We start from the raw sequence: 24653 nt of genomic DNA on the forward strand, positions 1-24653 counted from the left end.
ATTCTTTATGGCCTCTCAGTGACATCTGACAATGTCAAATACTGCCTATTATGATACTCTCTCACCTAGAACTTCACAAAACTCCAACTTCCTGTTTCTCCTCTTAGTTTTCTGATGAATTTTTTGGTTTCTTTTACTCTCTCATGCACTTGACACAATTCATAACTCTTTAGTTTTTCTATCTTTTCTCAATGAATCTTATTCACCCTCATCACTTCAAGGAAGATGAGCTGGAAAACTATGTTTCTAGTCTTGATCTGTCCCACAAACTCCAACCTGGCTGCACAATGTCCCACAAATAATGATGTGCTGCTTAATGTTTAACCATTGCTTCTCTGTGGATAAAAATGTCCTGATATGTGCCAATTTTCATGGTATAAGCATTCTCACTTTGGTCAATGTCAAGCTACCAATGTGACATCACTGAATAGGGACCTAGGAAGAAAAGTGTCCAATCAGCTCTTTGAAGCCTATGCAAGTGGGCTCCAAAATACCACCACATGATAAGCCCTTCAAATTCAATATACCGAAACTGAACGCATCATCTGTCCATACTGGTTTGTTTACTTCCAGAGATTATAAATAGGCATGAAGAGACCCTTATTCTGGTTAGCCAAAGGATTCAGTCCCATTTTTGTTATGTATTTAGCAGCCATTTCGGTAAGTGATCTTGCTCGAAGGGAGGACTATGTCCCATCGAATAATTTATTTACAGAGAGCTTTCAGCATTGCTGACTTTCTATGCATGATACTTTTTAGAGGCATGGAGGATTAAATAATTTATGCTAATACTATCAATTATTTGCTTTCTTTTAAATTTTAAAACTCCCATTTTATGATATAATTATGTTGTTTTATGTGGGAAAGGCAGTTGAATTACAAAATATTTCCCATTCTGGGGACAGTAGGAGGAAATGTATATATTAAAACACACACACACAGACACACACAGACACACACACACATACACACCAACTTAGTTTAATAGAGTCTTTTACCCACCACCTGGATTTCTCATCAGGAAACCTATAATTCTACTATACGTACCCTCTAGGTGCCATATGTTGTAATTATATAGAGAGCCAAGTGTTACTCTAATTAGATCATTTGGCAAAAGGGATTTAGCAACACCATGATGGATATTTACTAGTAGAGATCTAATTAACTCTGGCATATATGTGAGTGAAATATGAGGATAAAACTATACAACAGAAACACAGGGTCAAACATCACATAATATCCCAGACCTTCAATATTTACATAGCATCTATACATCTGAGCAGTCTAGCAGATTTTATTTCTAGAGATGACAAAGTTAGGAGGAGCCCAAATTATCTGCCTTGTGTCTACTGAGAAGGCACAAACACTGCATGTCTGGTTTTAATATCCAGTCACATCACTTCAGTTCTAATTGCTCTTAATTACATGCCACTTTGGTTTGAATATTTTCATGATCACTTAAATCCATTCGATGCTACAGAGCTATTTTCTCTGAACAAAGGCACTGCTGAGGTAGTTCAAGGACTTAATTTACCTCTTCTCCAAGGGTCTTAGATGGTTCTAACCCAGCCCTGAAATCAGACCATGCCTCTTTCCTCCCAGGAAACTATAAATGCATGGATATGAAGGCTGCAATTTATTATTAAAAATAAAAAACAAATAACAGTAAAAGCTTCTTTTGAGCAGTCACCTTATCCGCATTAAAGGTGCTAGCAAGGGGCTCATGGGTGGCTCAGTTGGTTAAGCGACCAACTTCAGCTCAGGTCATGATCTCTTGGTTCATGAGTTCAAGCCCCTGAGCCTGCTTCAGATTCTGTGTTTCCCTCTCTCTCTGCCCCTTTCCTGCTCGAGCAGGCTCTCATACTCTCCCTCTCTTTCAAAAATAAACATTAATTTTTTTTTTAAATACAAAAATAAATAAAGGTGCCAGCAATATTCTACTGTTTCAAAAGAGATGCAATGAAAGCAGTTCTTTATTTTTACTAATAATTTATTAACTTATCACCAGATTTCATGTTCTCTTTGCAGTAGAGAGAAGCATCTAATGCCTGTTCCTTCTTCCAGCAAAGCTGGTAAAGACATGCCTCTGGCATGAGTATACTTGGATTTGAATCCCAGCTCTAAAACTACCATTGAGCTTTGCAACCTGAGGTATGGTAAACACCCTCTTTGGGCCTAGGGTTAACAACAGGATTGATCTCATAATGATTTTCTGAGGACTAAAAGAGAACATATACAAAATGTTTAGAAGAGGTATCAAAAAGACTGAAAAAAAAGCTAGTAATTATTGTTGTTGCTACTACCAGTATTATTATTTTTAAAAATGGGATAAAAATGATGGCCACGAGATAACCAAAAAATATATGAGAAGAGCCAAAGTAATAAGTATCCCAAATCCCCAAGGATTCCCAAAGCCCAAGGTTTATTCATGAATGCACTAGTGACACAAAAGGAGAGCAAAGTCTCATTTCAACTTACTTGCTAGAGATTTCTGAACTTCTTCATAGCCAAGCTGAATCAGTGTTTCTGTCACTATTATTTTATATTTAACATTTTTTGCAATGTTAATCATATCTTGTTAAGAACTTGAAGCATCCCCCCCCCAAAAAAAAAGAAAAGAAAAGAACTTGAAGCACCTCCCTATTGACTATTCTTCCATTTCTCCCATCTAAACTCTATAGATCCCAAGCCTTCCATCTGGCTGGATCCTCTTACCTCATTTCTTGTATAGCATTCGCTCATGTCTATCACTTCATCATGCATGTGCGTGAGCTCCAACGTGGTGACTTACTTGTTCCTTCTCTGCCTCTCCGTGTGGATCATTTTCTTTAACAACAGCTTAAACTCACATCCTATGGGAAGTCAATTTTGCTAGACCCTGCCTGACTCCAAGAGTTTCTTCCTTGTGTGCTCCCTAAGCACTGCTGTGTACTTTTGTTTGGGTTCTGTTGTGTTAACGTGTACTTCACTGGTGGTTTCCAAATTATTATAAGTGTGTATATATTGTCTTAATAGCTGAATTTTATAAAACCTTAGGAAGCAAGTCATAATCGCCATCTTCTCTCCTCCTTCAACTGAACTAGACTTTTATAATTTTTATAATCATAAAATTAAAATGAAAACCCCTATATAAAACAGTCTAGGTAAACCACAATCCTCAACCAGGAATGAAGATTTCCTATCACTTCTTTCTTTTACTGGTTTTCCAGAAATTTGGGGAAGAGATTCAGGTTTATACCTTCCTTTCCATCCCCACCACCATTCACCCTCTGTGTTTTCACCCTTAAACCTTCCCCTGTTCTGATTTCTCCAGGGAGTACAAGCCTTTGGGGGTATGAAGAGAAGTTCTCCCAGTATAAATTGGGACCCACTGCCCTAGACAGAGACAGAAGGGAGCACATACACGTCTCCAACCAAATTTACTTACATATTACTTTGCATCAGATGGGCTCAGTGGAAGTTACAATTCAATCAAAAGGTTCAGTCACAAAGGATGAGTAAAAGGCACAGTCAACCAAAATAAAGCCAAAATAATAATATCAAAATAACCAAGCAAAGGGAACATCCTATTACTAGAAAGATGTTTTAATACCCAACATTGTTAGCAATGTGCCATGAGTTGGATTGGGGGTTGATAAACTTTTTTCTATAAAGGGCTGGAAAGCAAGTATTTCAGGTTTTGTTGGGCCAGGAAGTCTCTGTTGCAAGTACTCAATCCTGCCCTAGTAGTTCAAAAGCAGCTGAGACAATGTGTAAATGAATGAGTATGGCTGTGCCCAATAGAACTTAATTTGTGGAGACCGAAATTTGAATTTCATCTAATTTTCATGTGTCACAAAATTTTTCTTTTATTTTCTACCATTTAAAAATGGAAAACCACTCTCAGCTTGCAGGCTGTGCAAACACAGGTGGCAGGCTGGATTGTGGCCTGTGGGCTGTAGTTTGTCGAGCCTTAGATAAAAGCATTTCAGGCAGAGAGAGCAGCATGTTTGAAGGCTTTGTCACAGGAGTAAGGTCATTTGAAGAGGTGACAGGAGGCCCACATAGCTCAAGAAGCAAATGTGAAGGCAAGTAAGTGAGACAGCAGATACAACAGCGAGGTAGGAGCCTGACCACTGTGGAGGTCTTCTTGGTCATGTGATGGGTTATCTGTACTGAGATCAATGGGAAGCCACTGATGCAGTGTCACACCTGGCTCTACATTAGAATCACCAGGGAAATGTAAAAACAAATTCATACTCCTGGCTATCATCTAAGAATTCCTTAGAAATAATCTCTGGGTATGAAGAGTGGGATTCTCATTTTTAAATGTACCTCTGTTGGTTCCGTGGCAGTCAGCATAGCCCTGGTCTGCAGACCTGAATTTGGAAACAATCTCTGGATCTCTGCTTTAGGGATGGAGAAACACTGCCCTATGAAGGTCAAGTGATTTCCCAGATGGGTGCACAGTAAATCACAACACGTGCTATGTGAGTACACACACTGAACTCAATTGATCAAGGACAGGAAACAATTTAATAGCAAGTGTGGAGACCCATGCCAAAATCATTCCCTAACTCCATATGCTCCTCAGTGAGGCGCAAACTCTTTGGCTTGCCAGGCAATACCTTTCTTTTTTTCTTTTTTCTTTTTTTTAATATTTTATTTATTTTTGAGACAGGGAGAGACAGAGCATGAACAGGGGAGGGTCAGAGAGAGGGAGACACAGAATCTGAAACAGGCTCCAGGCTCTGAGCTGGCAGCACAGAGCCCGACGCGGGGCTCGAACTCACGGACCGTGAGATCATGACCTGAGCCAAAGTCGGCCGCTTAACCGACTGAGCCACCCAGACACCCCCAGGCAATACCTTTCAAAGCCTGAATCACAGAAATCTTCCAGCCTTATCTCCCTCTGCTCAAATATTCATCCCTAGTTTCCATTTGAATATGTTTCATTCTGGCTGTTCCTTCCATTAAAATAGCCCATCACCACCTTCTCCACCATACTCTACCAAGAATCAGATGAGTTTGGATGGTTGGTTCATTCATTTCATAAAAAGCCTTGAGTATTTACAGTACCCTAGGCACAGTATTAGGAACTGGGGGTATCCAGTGTGCTCAAACACAAACGGCACTTTTCCTCATGGCCCTTTCAGCCTGTTTGGAAAATGAACATCATTGAAATAATCATACTCATAAATATAAAATTTATAACTTTAAAAGAAAAAAGAAATGAAGGACAGAAGGAAAGAATAAAAGTCCATAGTCCCAACTCCCAGGGAAACCACTGTTAATATTTTGATAAATTTCCTTCCAGGCTTTTTCCTATTTATGTCTATGAAAATACCCATATGTATATGTATGTTGAAGACTACAGAATTTTATTTTATATATTGTTAAAAAAATAAAATTTGTAACTGTAATAAGATTGGAAGTCTCTATCCTTTAAACCACTATAGAAATTTCAGCCATTTTCTTATGACCCCCGTACAACCCCTAAATTACATTATGCTCATAATCTCAAATACATCTTGTACCAAGGAAGTATGTGATGAATGTTTATTGGATTGAATTTATCGGAGATGTGATATAGGAAGTTGCATCTTGTGGAAGATGTGAGTGATGGTTGGTTCCAAATAAACCAGTTAGGGGGTTTGTTTAATGGTTGCAAAGTCCATACAAGAGATAATAAGGATAGAAACAAGGACAGGGAAGGGAGATTGACTAAAAAAAGAGGAATACTATGAGAGACACCTGTAAAAAAAATTTTTTTTTTTATCAAGTGTTGCCTTTATATTGGGGACCTTATTTCAGATATTTCTACTTAAAAATCTGGTTTTCTTGTAATCATGTCTTGAGGCATAACCAATACCATGACCATATAAATAGAACAGGTCAGTAGTAGTCCCTGCCTGAGTATGGCCATCAGTTAACCCCTGACCATAACACAACATGGCATATTATACTGAGGGAGAAAAGGGTAGTGACTGATGAGAAGTTCATGGAGTCTCCTGCAACACTAGGCCTGCGTATCATTACAAACGTTTAAAAACAAATCTCTCTAAATTCTTCTGCGACTGCACTTCAGGGGAGCTTAAAGTCATAACTATTTTGCCCATGGCTCTAGGAGAGACAAACTGAGGCAATAGGGGAAAGTTCTAGGTCTGAATTTGGAGAGCAGAATAAGCTCTGTTTCTATAACTGCACATGCGAAATTAAAATGATATAGTATTACCAATAAGCAAGGCAACAGATTCTATCTAGAGCAATGATGCTCATGTTGCTTTGATGTTGTTTTGCCTCCAAGGCAGGATTTCCATTATTATGGAGATGAACTGCCTCTAATTATTGCAATAACATAATTGTTCCCCAGGGCAGAATTCCTAATAACCGAGCTGTATAGCTCTGTAGCAACTGTAAGAGATATCCTGAGCACAGGTTTCTCATTAAAAGCACATATATAGACACTGTGTTTCCAGAAGAGAAACAGAATGCCTAAAGCAATAAACTTTCCTTTCCATGCTAGGATTCGATCGGCCTTCTGGGCAAATACCTGCCATCACATTTGCTCTGCCTCCCAGACTGCCAGAATCTTCAGACCAGGCTTTCACACTTTATATACCACATGGAGTTTTGTAGCCCAGTGCTGGGATTTGCCTCCATGTATTACATGAATTTTAACTCTTCCAAAGCCCTTTGGGAAAAGACGCATATTAGGACCATGATCTAATTTCACCTCGGAGGCAGACTTCATTGTCTCTAGGCAAGAAACATGAATATGAATTTTATTCCTATTTGGGGTGAATATTCTCATAGACTGCTAGACTTGATCAGATTAGACTGTGGGGATCAGGCAAACCTAAATATATATTACAGTATGTGAAGAAATGCCTAAAAATATGGATGTTTATATACTATTACTGTGTCTTTAAGAGTGGTCCACCGTGGCCTCAAAGTGTTCTGCCCAAGGTGATATCAAGGTTCCTAACCCCAAGGGTCACCTTTGAGCTGTTATTTAGTTGGATCTCTTGAAAGCACTAAACACTTGCTCCTTCTTGAATCTTTCTGTTCTCTTGGTTTTTGTTTGTTACATTCCCCAATTTGTTTTTCTACCCCTTTAGGTGTGTTCTCCTAATCCTTCCATCAGGTTCTGCTTCCACCATTCTGTGTATGGGGCTCTTCCTCAGGGTTTCTTCCTTTAATTCACAGATGGTTTTATTTGACAAAACTCTCTCTGGATGAATTGACCTACTCCATGGCTTCCTATCTACTGATGATACCTAAGTCTCAGTAGTTTCCTAAACTCAGACCTATGTTTCAACTTTCTTGTTGGACATATTTACTGAGCACTTAATCTATACTTGGCATTGTCCTAGATGCTACTGTTACAGAATGTAACAAAACACACTCAAAGGGCCCAATGTAATCACGAGGAAGAAGGAGGAGGCAGAAGAGATCAGAGTGATGTGATGTGAGAACTCTGACTCGTCTTTGTTGGCTTTGAGGATGGAGGGGGTGGGGAGCTGAGCCAAGAAATGAAGGTGTTCTCTAGAAAGCTGGAAACATATTTTTAACTAGAGAATCCAGATTTTAGATTAGTGAGACCCATTTCAGATTTTTGATCTCCAGGACTGTAAGATGTTATATTGTTTAAGCCAGACACACACACACACACACACACACACACACACACACACACACACGCATGCACCACACACCTGCATACATTGTTGGTTCCTGTGTAATTTACATTCTAATTGGGTGGAGGGTGGGGAAGACAGTGAATATACAGTATGTGAGATGGTGATGAGAACTATGGAGAGTATAAAGCAGATAAACAGGATGGGGACTTTACAATTCGAAACAGGTTAGTGGGAAAAATCTTTGCCAAATAGGCGATACTTGAATGGGAATTCCTATGTGAATGTGATACCTCTACTTGTAGGCACCTCCGATTCAACATTTTAATGTTACTCTTTTTACCTTCCCCTCTCAGACTTCCTCTTTATAGACTAACCATTGTGGCCCTGGCACTACCAGGCACCAGCTGCTCAAGGTAGAATCCTGGGAGTCTTTCCCTACCCCTCCTTCTTTATAAAATCTTTCTACCTAATACATCATTAAGTCTTTTCAGATTTTACCCTTTAAAAGCCCATCTGTCATCCTTCCTTTACTCTCAAAAGACTGAATTGTCATCCTTTTCATTTCCATCCTAGACTACTGTCTACAACTGGTCTCTGCCTCTCCAATCTTGCTCGTCTCTGATTCCTTCTCTATGTTGCAGGTGAAGCAATCCCTTCACAGTACTTGTATGGCCATGTACTGCTTGCATAACATCCTTTCATTTTCTCCAGGGTCTTCTAGTTATAAACATCACGTTTATAACATATGCCCTAGGATTATGGAGAAACATATTGTTATTTTGCTACTGGGTTCCTGCAATAGTCTATGAGAATCTTGAGGGCTGGGTTTATGTCTCCTCTTTCTCTCTATCCCTAGCACCAAGCAGACGGCCTAGCATATGGCAAGTACCCAATGCATTCTTCATTCATTGAACAAAATTGGAGTTGGCTAGTTTGACAGAATAGCCATGCTGCTGTTCTGAAACCATGCCTGTGACATGCAAGCTGTAGGTTTCAGATTCTTTTCAGAAACATTCAGTGGCATATCTATATTGGTTATTATCAATTTGCTTGACAAAATCTATTAGCTTAGTGTCTAAAAAAGGAGGGAAATTCTCAAGCATGAGTAAGGCCACAAAGTCTTTATTTACACAATGTTAACTAGAGTAACATTTCACTCATTTCTTCAGCTTCAGTGAGAAGTAAAATATTTCCTCTAAGTGAATTTTCCAGTCAACTACACTTACCCCTTTAAGCACGAAGATAATTAAAAAAAAAATAACCTTTGGGAGTGAGTGGTCTTTCTATGATGCATTACACACTTGCCTGCCTTACTAATCTAAGCTCACTGAAGAGAATTTTTCCTCTTTAGATACATCATATAATGGTAATTATCATACTTTCTACAGAGATAAGATAAAGCTATTTATCCCCTTTATTAATACTGCTTTTAATTATAGGTGACATACTTTCTATTAGAAAGACATTGAAGAAGACAATCAGGGAAGTGAGAGAATGCAAAAATAATGCCATATAAAGAATATCAGGGGCATTTAGGCTTGGAAAAGAATTGAAAGAGGGTATCACAGTAGTCTGCTAGTATATAAAGGGAAGGACTGGGGTGGAGAAAATGAGATTTATCATATAACTTCAAAAGCAAAACAAAACACAATGAGTGAAAGTTATAAGGATATAGGTTATGAAGAAAAAAAAATTCTAACAATTAGTTAGGTCTCCATCATTAGATATATCAGGGAAGGATAAGGGTCCAGCCATTTGGGGGAACCCTATTCCTGGAATGAAAGCTGGGCCCTGTAACTACAGTAGGAATTTGGCATTGTTGTCTGCCCAGCGTTCATTTACTGTTGTTCTGGAAGCAGGACCTTGACTTTCTTTCTTTGGGGAAACCCTTTTCAGCCCATGTGGTTTGAAGTGGAGCTTCCCTATGCACCCTCTTAGGATAAGTGCATGCCTCATGTTTTCCTACACAGTGTATTACATGATCCTTGAATGTATTGGTTCAGGGGAGAACAATGACCAAGGCAGGTGTATTCAATTATGTGAAAATCTATTCTGGAATTGTTACGAGAACCTAAGAAAAGAAAGCAAGCATGAGGCTGCAGACAGCCATCCTACCACCAGGAGAGGAGAGCCCGCTGGAAGATAGAGTGAACACAGATGAGTCACACATGATACCATTGTGTGAGCACCTGAGGCTGGTCACAGCTTCGGTTACAGTCCATCCCTGGCCTTCTCAGGTGTACAAGTCAATGTGCTGAAGTTAGTGTTGAGGTGGATTTCTGTAACTTACACCAAAAGAGTCCATTCTGGTTGAAAGGTTTTATGGCTCCTTATAATTCTAGGATCCTAGGTTTTTATGAATGATTCTGCTACTTTTGTGTTTTGATGTTTTTGTTTCTAATAGATCAACTTCAATCTCATCTGCTTCAAGTGCCTTCTGTCTAGAAACTAGAAGTAAACAAAATGATGAACATTATTCTTTTAGAAGGCTTAATTGGTCAATTAATCCAAATAATTTTGCTACTTTGACGGTGACTTGAGGCCTTTCCTGAAGGCTAAAGGACTTGTGCTAACAGTTCACCCTTGTTTTAAATATCTGATATTGCCTACATTCTGATAGCTGGAAACATGTACAAGAGAAAAAGACATGTTTTAGGCACACAATTACAAAGCTAACTCTTTCATTTGGATGCTTCATATAGAGGAGGCCAGTGTGAATATGCTTTAAATTTCCAAAGCCATGAAAAATCAAAATAAGTACGTACAAACGTATTTTTAAATAGTTTACATGTCAACATTAAACCAGTATGTCTGAATCTATACCCAGTGAGATAACTACAATATCACTATATGATTAAATAAGTTAAAAACTTAAAATTTTAAACTATTGTTTCACATACTTTTAGCGTGAACTTGTTTGTAGGTGGCTGCTTAGCTCAAAAAAGAAATTAAATATCACGTACTAAATAGTGTTTGACTAAGTAAAAACATAGACTCAAGGGGTAACATTACTAAAAAGGGTGCTTGATCATTAAGTTTTGTTTCACCAAAACACTGTTTATACCAGTATTTTGTACTTAAGATATTAATAACTTTTTACTCAAAGGTTAAAGGTTTGCCCTTTGATTCTTTTTAAAAAATTTTTTAAATGTTTTTATTTATTTTTGAGACAGAGAGAGAGAGAGCATGAGCAGGGGAGGGGCAGAGAGAGAGAGGGAGACACAGAATCCGAAGCAGGCTCCAGGCTCTGAGCTGTCAGCACAGAGCCCAACGCGGGCTCGAACTCACGGACTATACTGTGAGATCATGACCTGAGCCAAAGTCGGACGCTTAACCGACTGAGCCACCCAGGTGCCCCTGCCCTTTGATTCTTAAGATTCTAGATCTCAAAAGAGAATTAGGGCTAATAAGTCACTAGGCACAAAGAAGTTTGCCTTCTGTGTTGGTCTAACAATGTCAACTCTTTCCTAACATAAGAATTCTTGAATTTTTCACTCATGAATTGTTTTGCTCCCTTATCTATTTAATTCTTTCTCCTTTATCAGAAAAAAGGAGAAAAATGGCAAAATTTCATCTCTGCCAGTGAGAACATATTAAGATCTTTCCTATTGTTCACCTTTTTCAGTAATTATAAGATGTACAGCTGAGTTTATATCTTTCTCAGAAGTTAAAAATCCAGTGACTCATGAAGTAAACTTGGACTATGGATGTATGGCCCATTTGGTACTAGCATTAAAATTTTTAAAAATTAGTTGCTGACATTTAAAAATATAAAAAGAGTTCAAATAAAAGTCCAGATTTCTAGTTCTCTTGAAGAATGAGAAGATAGGGAGGCACCTGGCCTGCATCTCCAATTGGCAGCAATAATGCTAGAATTGAGCGGCAGGCACATCCCTTGGATAGGGCACACCATCATTCCCCTTTACATTACACCTGGCCAGCTCTGGGATTCATTTACATTACCAAAATCAGCCTCTCTGCTTAAGAAAATCTGAGTGAGGTAGAAGGAAGGAACAGAGCTGTGAGAACACAGCACCCATGGGGAGAAGGAAGGGCTAATACTGATAGCTTGGGTCATGCCTGGTGACTCTGGAGGTGGAGGGGATAAACAACAAGACTGGATAATGATGGGGAGTTTCCTCAGTTTAAATACATCATCTTTAGTGCCATAAAAATGTTGAGGCAATATGCAAGTCCTATTAATCAAATCGGTAGTAGAAAGAACTGGAGAAAGACAAGCTTTGTGGTAACTCAAGTGGTAGAAACAATCAATTAAATTTACTTATCAAATAGAGTTCTTGACACTGATACACCATTTCCCCAAAAGTAACTGAATCAGTATGCAACAATGGTTAAGCTACAGCAATGCTAAGCTGACATTAATACTGTTCAAAATAATAGGTTTTTTTCTTTTATCTTCTAGAGACATACAAAGATTGTATTTCCTTGCTGGAGTGAACTTCTTTTTTTTTTGAAATTTCTTTTTATTTATGTTTTTATGTTTTTATTTTTTTGTTTTTATGATCATTTATTATTTTTTTAATATGAAATTTATTGTCAAATTGGTTTCCATACAACACCCAGTGCTCATCCCAACAGGTGCCCTCTTCAATGCCCATCACCCTCTTTCCCCTCCCTACCACCCCCCATCAACCTTCAGTGTATTCTCAGTGTTTAAGAGTCTGTTATGATTTGCCTCCTTCCCTCCCTGTAACTTTTTCCCCCTCCCCCTCCCCCATGGTCTTGTGTTAAGTTTCTCAGGATCCACATAAGAGTGAAAACATATGGTATCTGTCTTTCTCTGCATGACTTACTTCACTTAACATAACAGTCTCCAGTTCCATCCATGTTGCTCAAAAGGGCATATTTCATTCTTTCTCATTGCCAAATAGTATTCCATTGCATATATAAACCATAACTTCTTCTGAAGGGCAGTATGATTTGTTTTGGCCAACAGAACATGAGTGAAAATGAATTGTTTCATTTCTGGGCAAAAGCTTTAAGATCCTATGCATGTTTGGCCCCCCTCTTTGTCTTCTGCAATACTAACGTTCAGGAGGGTGCTACTCCATACGCCCTGGTTTTAGAGGACAGCACAGCTACCTGCAGACCTCTGATGAGCATGCAACGTGAATGAGAAGTTTACTTGTTGTTTTAAGCCACTGAAAGATGTGTGTTACAGTAATGTTACTCTAACTTCATTCATTCATGGATTTTGACATGTCTGTCCATTATCTGTATTATTTTAAGGTACTTGTTCTTTAAATCATTGTTAAATTAAAACTTACAAAAGTACCCTTAGGGGCACCTTGGGTAACTCTGTCAGTTAAGCATCTGACTTCAGCTCAGGTCATGATAGGAGTTTGTGAGTTCAGGCCCCGCATCAGGCTCTTTGTTGACTGCTCAGAGCCTGGAGGTTGCTTTGGATTCTGTGTCTCCCTCTCTCTCTCTAGCCCTCCCCCGCTCACACTCTGACTCTCTCTCTTTCTCAAAAATAAATAAACATTAAAAAAGTACCCTTAGTGTAGGCAATACATATGGTACATGCTAGTTATACTTCAATTATGTTATAATAAACAAAGTAAATGTATAACTATTAAAGGTAATCTACAGACCTAATTCTGAGAAACAACGTGGTGAAACAGAAAATAAACCTGAAGACTAAAAAATAAGAAACTGTGTTTTCAAGTTCCAAGTATGGCTCCAAATTTGAACACCATGCCAATATTCAGTAAACTATGCTGCTTTGTTAATATAACAGGAATCAGGAAAGGATATATATTATGAATTTAATATGTGTGTGAATGCACCATCTATAAACCATATCAAGTTTGTTTACAAAAATCATTAATAAAGGCAACATCATCAGTGCGATTATCTAATTTGCATATGCAAATCTAAAGGTGTACAGGTGTAAAGGGTAGATACAGATACATTTTACAGGCTTCCACATTGCATCCTTGAGTACTTAACCTTTAGCATCCATTAAAATCATTATGTATACAGCTAGTAAATGCTGTGACACAGACTCATGCATAATTACAATTTTCCAACAGATTGATAGACTACAGAAAGGGGTGGGAGATATTTTACAGGGGTAACAGCCAAAAAAGGTCTTAGAGATACCTGCCATGTGGTGCAATCTGACCTAAAACCCCAAACAACCCATATATATTTACACTGTATAAATATCATGCATTCTAAATGTCATTCATGTACAAAAGGAAATACACAAGTAAAGAATTTATGTCAGAAAGAAAAAGAAACTGCCATTTCAAAAAGATGTCATTAAAGTAATCAAAACTAAGTTATGTGCAGAATGAGCTTTGGAATTTGCCATATTTAGCCTTAAAAAATGGAGAAACAAATGGACATACTAGCCATTACCAAATATATGAAAGGTTGTCATAGCAAAAGTATTTATTTAAGCAAAAAGAAGTAGGGTGGAGAAACGGGGGCTAATCAACAAATTTTAGGCTAAAATTAAGGAAGGTTTTTGTAGCTGCTCACCTTTGAGCAGCTCTGACAGTCTTCAACAGGGATCATGCAATCTCTGCAGGGAGGGTTTTTTAGAATCTTAATACCAAGGAAGATTATAATGACCAGCTAATTTACCACCCTCTTCCAAAGCTTCAGTTCTTTGATTAACATTTAGTTCATCAACAGTAGATAGTAAATTCCTCCCTCTAGAACTGTTAATAACAAATAAATTATTATAGGTTAATCAAATGTTAAAAATATCTGAAGACAGTACCTTTCATTTTCTCTTAATATGTCCCTTCCTTTCTTCCAGGTGTAAACAGGTTTAGGAGAAGCTTTTGGCTTACATTCGATGACAACTTCCCCTCCCACTTTGACAAGAGTTACTCTTTTTAAGAGGGTTCTTGAAAAATCTGGACCCGCAGCTGGAAGAGAATAGAGAAAATAAAATATTAATTATTATGGAAGAAAAAATCCCACTAGATCATGCTTTATGCTTTTTCTTTCTGCAATGCATTTGTTGTTGCCTTTGACATCAAAGGGAAGAAGTTAAATTTTTTTCTGAAGTAAAGGAAGTAGCATTGTACATTTTGATGGATTAATTAAAAACTGACGTATAATTTATATATAGTAAAATGCATCAGTTTTGAGTGTACAGCTTGATGAATTTGACATACTGCACAATGAAGATCAAGATATAGAACATTCCATCATGCTGTTGACAAACTCTTAAAAAAATTATCCCATGTTCAAATGAATAAAAATTTTTAAATTCCAGCGAAGCATAAGGGAAAGACAAAACCAGAAAATCCATAAGGCATTTTTTTGATTATGTAGGTTAAAGCATTCCGTCTTGGATAACAGTTTCTGCCTCTGCTCTGTCCCTTAGCACTCTGTGAATGTCTCCATGAGAGAACATGCTGAAATGTCTATATCGCCACTCTCTGTGAACTTCCTTCTCCTTAAAAACAAGGGCTTTGTCTGGCTTTCTACTACTATTCCCTAACGCGATGCTTGGCTCATGCAGGAGAAACTGGGGCTTGCTCTTAGAAAACTCAATTCCATGCTTACTATGAGTGTTCTCAAATTCATTTTAGAACTCAGGTGGTTCTATGAAATAATATTGAAGAATTATTTCTTTCCTAAAACAACAGATACATATATCTATCCTCTCAGAAGCAATTTAAAAGACGACTTTCTGAAAAAAAATCTCCATTTTCTTCTGAGTTAACTGAATTAATGTTATCCAGGATCTGTTTGGAGTGGGGATTCATCTCATGGAAGCTTAACTTTACTATAGTTAATATCCATGATTCCCTGCAGTTTGACCTAATGGAATTTAAGATTTCAGATTGTGTTAAATGTGAAATGTAAATACTAAAGACAAATTAGTTAAAGAAGGACAGAGAGTGAGTTTGTATGTATGTGGGTGGGGCGAATGGGGGTCAATTTCTTTATCTTTCTTTTTTTTCTTTTCTTTTTGAAAGAAAGAGAGAGGCAGAGGGAGAGGGAGAGAGAGAATCCTAAGCAGGGCCCATACCCAGCGTGGAGTCCAAAGTGGGGCTGGATACCACGACTGTGAGATCACAACCTGAGCTGAAATCTAGAGTCAGACGCTTAACTGACCAAGCCACCCAGGCAGCCCTCAATTTCTTAATTGTACCCAAACCATGTACTAGTGATGTAAAAACAAACAAACAAACAAACAAACAAACAAAACAAAACCTCAGTAAAACCAAGTTAAATTTTTATTAAGTGTTTTATTAAGTGTGTAAAGACTTTCTATAATTGTCTAGAAAGAAATAAAAGTGGGAAGGTTACTGTTTGGAAGGGGTGATGCAATATATGCATGGGGCTGGTTTTACTATGTGAAGGTGAAAGTAAATAATAGATGAATCTAGTAGGCAATTGATATCTCGATCTGTGTACCTTGGATTCATGAGGGGAGTCTATAATTTGAAGCATAATTCTATAATGACAAGTGTAATTAATAGTGTGCAAGTACAGATGTTTCTGCTGTAATGAGGTAAATGTATTCCTAGTATGATCTGCAAAGTCACATAATAAAAATTATAGTGTTATAAAAAAGATAGGGTCAGGACAGACCTACTCAATATTTATGTAACAAAAACATTAACTACCCCCCCCAAGCCACTTGAGTAAATGTATTAGCATGATTAAAAAAGACAAGTGAAATTCCTAACAAATAAATACTACAAAAACAAACAAACAAACAAACAAACAAACAAACAAAACAGAATGTGTGTGTATGTGTGAAGATGGTTTGATGAAAGACTAAAGGAAGAGTTGAGGCTGCTAAGCTCAAGCTAACAAGTAAAACTGGAAAGATTTTGAAACAAGTAAAACCTGCAGAAAGGCTCGTGAGAACCATGCTATAAGCACTGCTGTGTTACAATACACGGCCACACTGAGCCAAGAGGAACAATGTGGGTCAGGGGAATTGAGGGTAACACAGTTTTGCCTTGGCTAACTATCTGTGTTGGTCTGAGTTAGTGGGCTCTGTGGTCAATGGCTACCACTTGTGAAATCCATGAACACAGCCAGCATTTATGTTATACTGGCACATTTCCCCATTTACCAATCCCATACGTGCCAATATGAACACAGAAAGGTTCTTGTAGCAGAATAGACTCATTCTCATCTTAGGTAAACACTGTGTTGACATATTAATGTAAAAAAAAAAATCAAATTTCTAGAAGTTTTTGAAAAAGGGTATTTTGTGAAATAGAGTTACAAATTTGTATCATATCAAAATCCCTTCTTAAAACTGTGTCTTTCTACACACACATTTTTATCACTTTAGGCAGACATTTTTCATCTGTTCAGGAGGAATTCTGCAATTGCATTTGAAATGAGTTTACATAAATCAAACTGTGCACAACACATGGGTGTATTTGTCAAAAAACTATATATTGCTTTTACGAGACTTAAAATACCATGGTATCAGCCACACAGAAGACAGAAAACATGCCTTCCAGTTTCAGAAACATTTTTCCTGTACTGTTTATGTGCCTATTATCTTCTGGATATCCTAGAGATTAAGAGTGGCTTTGAATACCTTTCACTAATAAAAATGGAATTATAAATTCAAATCTTTTCCCTTTGTTTACTCAATTTGCTTAATTTACTTCTATTATTGTACCTGCAAATCTATCAGTTGCCACATTAAGCTGCAGTGCTCTCTAGGACAAAACTATCAAACCTTCATCAGTTTTTGAATACTTGACTCATTAATGGTTTGCTTAACATTCTGCCATTTTGTGACCATCTGTTGCACCTAAGATGCCCTTAAGTGTAAGGGATGATGCTTTTTTTCCTGTCTGTACCCTGTATTTAAGTGAAAGAAGCCTGTTAAATTTGACATTCACAGAGAAATTAGGTTTTAAAAGTTACTGGTAAGGTCCCCAGTTGAGCACTATTAGAACCCAACCTTTGCTGGCACTTAAAAATTTAGTACACATTGAAGGTGAAACTTCAGTAGGTTCTTAATAGCTCAGAAAAGGTAAAATCAATTGTCAAATTACCCACTTGAGTCCGAGAGTAGCTCTGATACTGGGAAATCCTCATTTGCTAACTTTAATGTACTTAGAGGATAATATTTCTTACATCAACTACTAGAGGGCACTGCTCTCTCAGTGTTGGAACGAGTCATGTTGTAGGACCTCTTCCATTTGGGAAATGCAACTTTTTATTATTTATCAATGGTCTTTAATCTATTAACATTACATGATCTATGAGAAGCATCCGGCTGAAAGAAGCTCTCTGCAATTCTCAACTGTTTGGTTTTAGTGAATTAAAGGACTCTTGGTCACATGTCAAGGGTATTTAAAGTAGCCAACAGAACCCTTGAAAACAGAAGATTTGTGTCTTCATAACATTTTTCAAGAGAGAGAACAAGAATAACTCCTTAGCTAGATGTGCAGTGGGAGTCACATTTGGGAAACATATTGAGTGTGATGTTTTACTCTACTATTGAAGAGGAAAAGGTAATTCTGCATGTCAGTTCTATTGCAGTTATTCTGCAGAAACGTCACTTGGAACATTGCCAATTGATGGGAGACTATTCAGTATGGCCCTTTTAGAAGTTCAGAATTCTAGATTATGTTAACCTTTATCTATTATCTTTAACTATTACCTCATCATTCCATAAAAATAAACCTAGAGTGCATGCATTCATTGAAATGTTTTCACCACTGGGGAGATAATACTGGTATCATATTTTAAACCCCTAAGCTTTTTCTGGTTTGCTGGGTAGATACCTAGAAGGCCTGTTACAGTGGGAATCTTCTTTTTTCTAGGGCCATTATTTCAGACCAGCGGATTCAAAATCAGCCCTAATCAGGGATGATATTCACAAGGAGACTCAACAAAACTCTCAAGTAAGAGTTTTTATTTATTTCTATTCTAATATCAGCATAATGTTTCCTTTCTAAATCCCTAATGCCAATGCCCTGCTTGTTTTGGTCTAATTCATTGAATACCCTGCTTACCCAGGTCTCCTCCTACCATGGTGGCTCTTAGGTTTATGGGCTCCTGTTACTTTGGGAAGGTTATTTTAAAACAAAATAATAATATTTTTTGATACAAAGTTGTTTTGAAGAATAAATGAAATAATACATGAATTGTACATAAAGTACTTAGCCCAATATTTTCCTAGAGTAACAACTTCATACCTACTCCTCCTCTCTGCTATCTGCACGAGTACCACCACCCTTATCAGGGGACTTTATGCTGAAATACAAGGAGGCTTTTTAGAGCCAAATAAATACATCGTGGTTTGAACAAAATTTTATTTTGAAATAATTATTGATGGACAGGTACAAAGATAAAGAGGCCCTGTGTATTTCACTTAATTTCTCCCAGGGATTACATCTTATGTAAGCATGATAAAATATCAAAATAAGCGAAGTGATCATTGGTACAATGTGTGTCTTTAGTTCTAAGTTATTATATCACATATGCAGACTTGAAAAACTACTCTGAAATCAAGATATGGAAGCATTCCATCATCTCAAAGATTTCTCTTGTGCAACCCCTTTATGGCCACATTCAGCCCTCTCCTGCCTAATCCTCCCTAATGCCTAGAAAGCACTAATCTGTTCTCCGTCTCTACAGTTTTGTAATTTGGGGAGAATATTTTATATACAGAATCATATAGCATGTGACCTTTTGAGATTTTTTTTACTTAGCCTAATGCTCTTGAGATCCACCCAAGTTGTGCGTATCAACAGTTAATTCTTTTTTATTGCTGAGTAGTGGTATCTCATCCATCCTGATCTAGAGGAGAAATACTTCTTTAATGTTGGCATTTCAGGCACTATGGTAACTGACAAACAGTTTTGAGCATAGGAACCATTTCAAGATCTCTCAACACTTTTTCTGCCAACAAGTATGATCAGGCTTAGCCTTTTTTCTTTTTATACAAGGTTTGGAAAGACAAAAATTAACTGTGGAGACATGGGTGGAAAAATTTTTTCTTATTCCAAGCAAAACATTTTAAAGCCATTTTAGAACATCATATCTTATACAGGAATTAACATGTTGACTAAAAATCATTCTTACATGTTTAAAGAGCTTCAGCTGGTAAACCTCCTTATATGAGTCCAAATTAGTGATATTTTACTACATTTGGCACAATGTCGTAAACACTTATACAGATTCATGTCCTTGGTTAGACAAGTAGTACATAGTATAACAGTGCCCTACTTGATTGTAACTTTTTTATGAGATGAAAATTATTGTTGAATGAACAAAAGAGAGTCATTAGAATGTGGTAGTGAGAATCCTAGAATTCCAGTGGTTAAGACACGGTAGTATTTGTTACTAGCGATCACTACATCATCAGTTCCTTGAAGGCAGAGGCTGTGTATTATGGATCTATACATCCCTTACCTAGTACAGCATTCGGTACAAAGTAGATGTTTAGTCAGTATTTGCTGAATAAATATGTTGTAGGAGAGAATTCAGGAATTCAGTTCAAACAGGAAATTCTCTTCTCATGATGCTTTTGCCTGGATACCGAATCCCTTTCTTCCCTTCAAGTGGCGTTGTAAATGACTTCTTGACCTTCCTGGCCTGTGCTTAGGACACTCAATCCTTTCTAGAGTTAGGCCTTCGTATAATGAAGCAGAATTACTCAAGAAAAACAATCTGGGATGTTTATACTCTTAAACTACTCTGAAACCACCTGATGGTATGATAGTAGATATTGAACAAATGGCTCTCAAAGAAAACACCAAAGAACTCAGCTTTTAGTGCTTGCAATTTCTGTGGTGTAAATACTTCCGTCATGGCCAATTTCAAGCTAAGAACAAGAAGTCAATGAATACTGAGAAGGATACACAGATTCAGCTACTGCCAGTAGGAGAGCCTTGGCACATAACTTTTTTTCCTTACTTCCCCGAAACATACTCTTATGCGAAGCTAACAGGACAAGTGGACCCTGGGAATTCAGCTTTCCCCAGTTTTGAGCCTCACCCTAAAGCAGTACCATAATCTCCTTTCTCCTCCCCAGGCACGCTCACAACCCAGTGATGAGAAGAAAGGAACTTCGACTCCCTTCCATTTCCTTTGATTGTTTCATTTTGTTCCCTAATCTGTGTGGGTCAAGGTATCACAGCAGTTTTAAGGGCTTCTGCTACACATGCCCGGCCCTAGACATACAGTCTCAAGAGGAACATAGAGTGTGGATGAGCAATGTTTATGTCACCCAGCAGTGACTGATTTCTTGCTTGTCATGTGACTTCAGTAACTCCTTACACTGAAGGAGTTTTAACATGGAAAGAGAACACACATTTTGCCTTTGTGCTATGGGCATTTTTAAACACATTCAAAAAGCTTCATTAAGAGCAACCTGCCTTACGCTAAATATAAAATTCACTTCTTTAGGAGCCCAGAAGAGCCACTGTCTGCTTATGTTGAAAAATACCACCTGGAATGTTGCTTGTGCAAATGCTTTATTTCTGGTAGAAATGGTCTCACATGACTGATAGAGCTTCTATCAATACTGGGTTCAACAATGGAAACACGGGTTAAGTGTATGTATAGTGGTGATAACAACAGAACAGCCTAGTCATTATTCTGCCCTCCAACTCCTATTGGCTTTTTATTGTTTTTTGAGAGAGAGAGAGAGAGAGAGAGAGAGAGAGAGCAAGCGTGCACACAAGCACTTGAGTGGGGGAGGGGCAGAGGGAGACAGAGAATCTTAAGCAGGCTCCACGCTCAACTTGGAGTTAATTCCACAACCTTGGGATCTTGACGTGAGCTGGAATCAAGAGTTGTACGCTCAACCCACCAAGTCATCCAGGCTCCCCATCTATTGGCTCTTACAAGTTTGAAAGCAACTCTGCCATGATGGCTTAAGATGGGGTAACAAGAGGATTTACAAAGCAGATTCTGGACCTGTGGCACCTAAATTGAACTGGTCATAGGAATCACCTGGAGGAGCTTATTAAGCATATATACTCCTGAACTCTACCTGCCATGAGAAGGACCTGAGAACTTATAATTTTATAATTTTTGCCCCTGAAAATGTGATCCTCAGAGAAGATGCATTGGTGATCACCTGGGAGCCTGTTAGAAATGCAGAATCTCAGGCCCAACCCAGGTCTTGAAATCAGAATCTAAACCTAACAAGATCCCCAAGTAATTTATACATGGATCAAAGTTTGAAAATCACTGTTAAATCTTCTTGAACACCAATTCTAACATCTTTTGGACTACCAAGATAGAATCCACATGTTGCCAGAAGGTGATAGAGGGGAAAAAATACTCCATTTCATTTACTGGTTCACTAATTTAAAAAGACTTGTAGAGACAAGGGTAAAAGATATAAAGTAACAAACGCATTTAGAACATGGCTAAGGTCAAATACTGGAAGGGTAGGAAACAATCTTATTAGACTTGCCACAAAAGAGTGAACTTTTGGAAGCCAAAGCAGACAAGTCAATATGGTAGGCAGAGGGAAGAAGAAGAGCGTATTTCTTACTGATGGATAAAAGAAAATAAGTAATTTTGCTACAAGATTCAAACTTTCTTCCTGGTTCTACAATGTAAGAAAAGTTTATTGTAAATCTCCTTAGGTAAAGAACTATGGACTTCTAAATGAATAATGCCTTCACAGCAGTTTTACAGATGACTGAGAGATTTTAGTTGTAGGACAGTCAGTATATGGTGACACTGCTCAGAGATGCCTTGGACTGCATGCATGCCTGAGTCACATTTTAAACTCTAGCTCAGGGGCACCTGGGTGGCTCAGTTGGTTAGGTGTCCGTTTCTTGATTTTGGCTGAGGTCATGACCTCACAGTTCGAGAGATGGAGCCCTGCATCGGGCTGTGTGCTGACAGCACAGAGCCAGGTTGAGATTCTCTTTCTTCCTTACTCTCTACCCCTCCCCCACTCTTTCCCAAAATAAATACAACTTTGGCTCAATGAAGGCATTTCTTTGGGTGAACTCATGTAAGGAATTATCATAATATGTACCCCTCAGGTTTCAACGTCTCCCTTTGGTTGGCTTTTAAAGTAAACTCTATACCGAACATAGGGCCTGAACTCATAGTCCTGAGATCAGGAGTCGCATGCTCTACTGACTGAACCAGCCAGGTACCCCTCCCTTTAATGAGCTTTAAGTCACCAGTCATGCCAAGCAACAACTTGGCTTCGTCCTTCCATGGCAATCTGTGAAGTCACTCTGTAGGCCTAATTCTACTCACCATGTTGGTGCAATGGAGCCTTCAGCCATGGATGGAACCTCTGATGCCTGATATTTCTCTTCTATAGAAGGACTTCAGATTGAGAGTCCTGATCCAAATCAGAAGATTTGCTGGTAGATTGTACTCCACTTAACACACACACACACACACACACACACACACACACACACACCCTAGGATAAGTTTCCTGTTTCAGGACAGTGTTTCTCAAAGTGTGAGAACCAACAGCATCAACATCACCCAGAAACTTGTTAGAAATGCAGCTCCCCAGGTCCCATCTCAGCTACCGTATCAGAAATTCGGGGGGTGGGGGTGGTGACTGAGCAGTCTGTAGTTGAACAAGTCCTCCAGGTGATTCTGATGCATGGCAAAGTTTGAGAATACCGTAGAAAAAGTAATGGCCTTCTGATTTGATCAATTAGAGCAGTAGTTCCCAAACTGTGTCGTTCACTAGAATCACACCTGGGCAACTTTAAGGACTAATGCCTGGGACCTAGGCCCAGGGTCTGAATTAGTTGATTTGGAGGATGGTAAGGTATCAGGATATTAAAAAGCTCCCCAGATGATTTTAATCAGCAAAATGTGAGAATCACAGAAAAGGGGTTTGGTAATGATTTGGTGGCCGTCTGCAAGAGTTTGGTACGGATACTAGTTAACAATAGCAAACGTGTCTGATAATTCTACAAACACTTCTAGGCTTTAAGAAAGGTTGCACTTGGGATCTCTTAGTTTGGGCAATAAGGTACATAATGGCAGCCTCATTTTACTGATAAAGGGAGACGTAGTAACTTGTTAAAAATTTCAAATTTGACATCCAGGTGGATAGCTTTCCCTTTTCAAGACAATTTTAGTAAAGCTTCGGCCTAGATGACTACATCTGGGTAAGAAAGGCGTTTGTCCTCTCATTGGATGCTGATCACACTCGGCACATTTGATTATTTTGTAATCTGGCTCAACGAGGCAGCTGAGAAATCAGAGTCAGATGCAGATGAGCACTTGTGAAAGCCCCTGTGAAATAACTTTTAGTTTAGTCTTAATGTTTTCCTAATTTGAGAGCCAATCATCTGGATAAATGCCAAATTAACCAAATAATTGCTCAAGCCTCCACCTCACTTTAATTGGACCATCAGTTCCCTAATGGTATTTGAGTGTCCTTCCAGGGTCACATGCCCTCTACCACACAGGCCAGGAGAATCCTCACAGTACAGAAGCATTAGACACAAATTCCTCAGGCAGAACCTATTTCTGTTCCATTACGCAGTCCTGGCAAAGTCAGGTCATATTCAAAAGACTTACTTACTGTTAGGATAGTTCATCCCATTTCAAAATCAAAGATACTCTAGAAAACTAGTTTAACTCTCCATTAAGGTACAGACAGTCTCAGCCTGGTACAATTACTTGTTCTCTGTAGAGAATGCTGTTGGTACCCTCACATGGATTCTGTTTTCTTTTTTTTGGCCCCACCTGCTGTGAGTGTTGGCTGCTTACCACCTCAGCTGCCCCCTTCCCTGGGAAATTGGGAGGTTTTCCTCCATCTGCACCCACATCACCACCCCAACCCCTACTGCTCATGCTACTACCACCTAACCGGCAGCCCAGGGACGGACTGATAAACAGAGATTTCAGTAAAGGCCAGTCTCCCTTCTCCAGGGAGGAATAACTCTGAGAGGCAGTTTATGGTCCAGATATCCCTCTCTAGGACAAGACATAGGCTAAACTTTGCCTGCGACCATGACCTTACGCAGCTCCTCCACTCTTTTCCTATCTTGCTTTCTTTTATAGGCTTCTTCCTAGAGAATATTCCTTCAATGGCTCAGA

At 38.4% G+C, this 24653-nt stretch overlaps 1 protein-coding gene across 6 annotated transcripts in view; it reads right to left on the reverse strand.

Moving 5' to 3' along the window:
• The window catches only part of CNTN4 (contactin 4), a 911050-nt gene that overhangs the window by 119064 nt on the left and 767333 nt on the right, over positions 1 to 24653 (reverse strand). For all 6 annotated transcript variants that reach the window (XM_040492136.1, XM_040492135.1, XM_040492132.1 and 3 more), the window contains one exon: positions 14377 to 14527. In XM_040492136.1, the coding sequence (XP_040348070.1) occupies positions 14377 to 14527 (151 nt within the window). The remainder of the gene's footprint in view (positions 1 to 14376; positions 14528 to 24653) is intronic.

Source organism: Herpailurus yagouaroundi, unplaced genomic scaffold (assembly GCF_014898765.1).
Source record: "Herpailurus yagouaroundi ecotype Mexico unplaced genomic scaffold, PumYag 183, whole genome shotgun sequence".
Taxonomy (NCBI): Eukaryota; Metazoa; Chordata; class Mammalia; order Carnivora; family Felidae; genus Herpailurus; species Herpailurus yagouaroundi.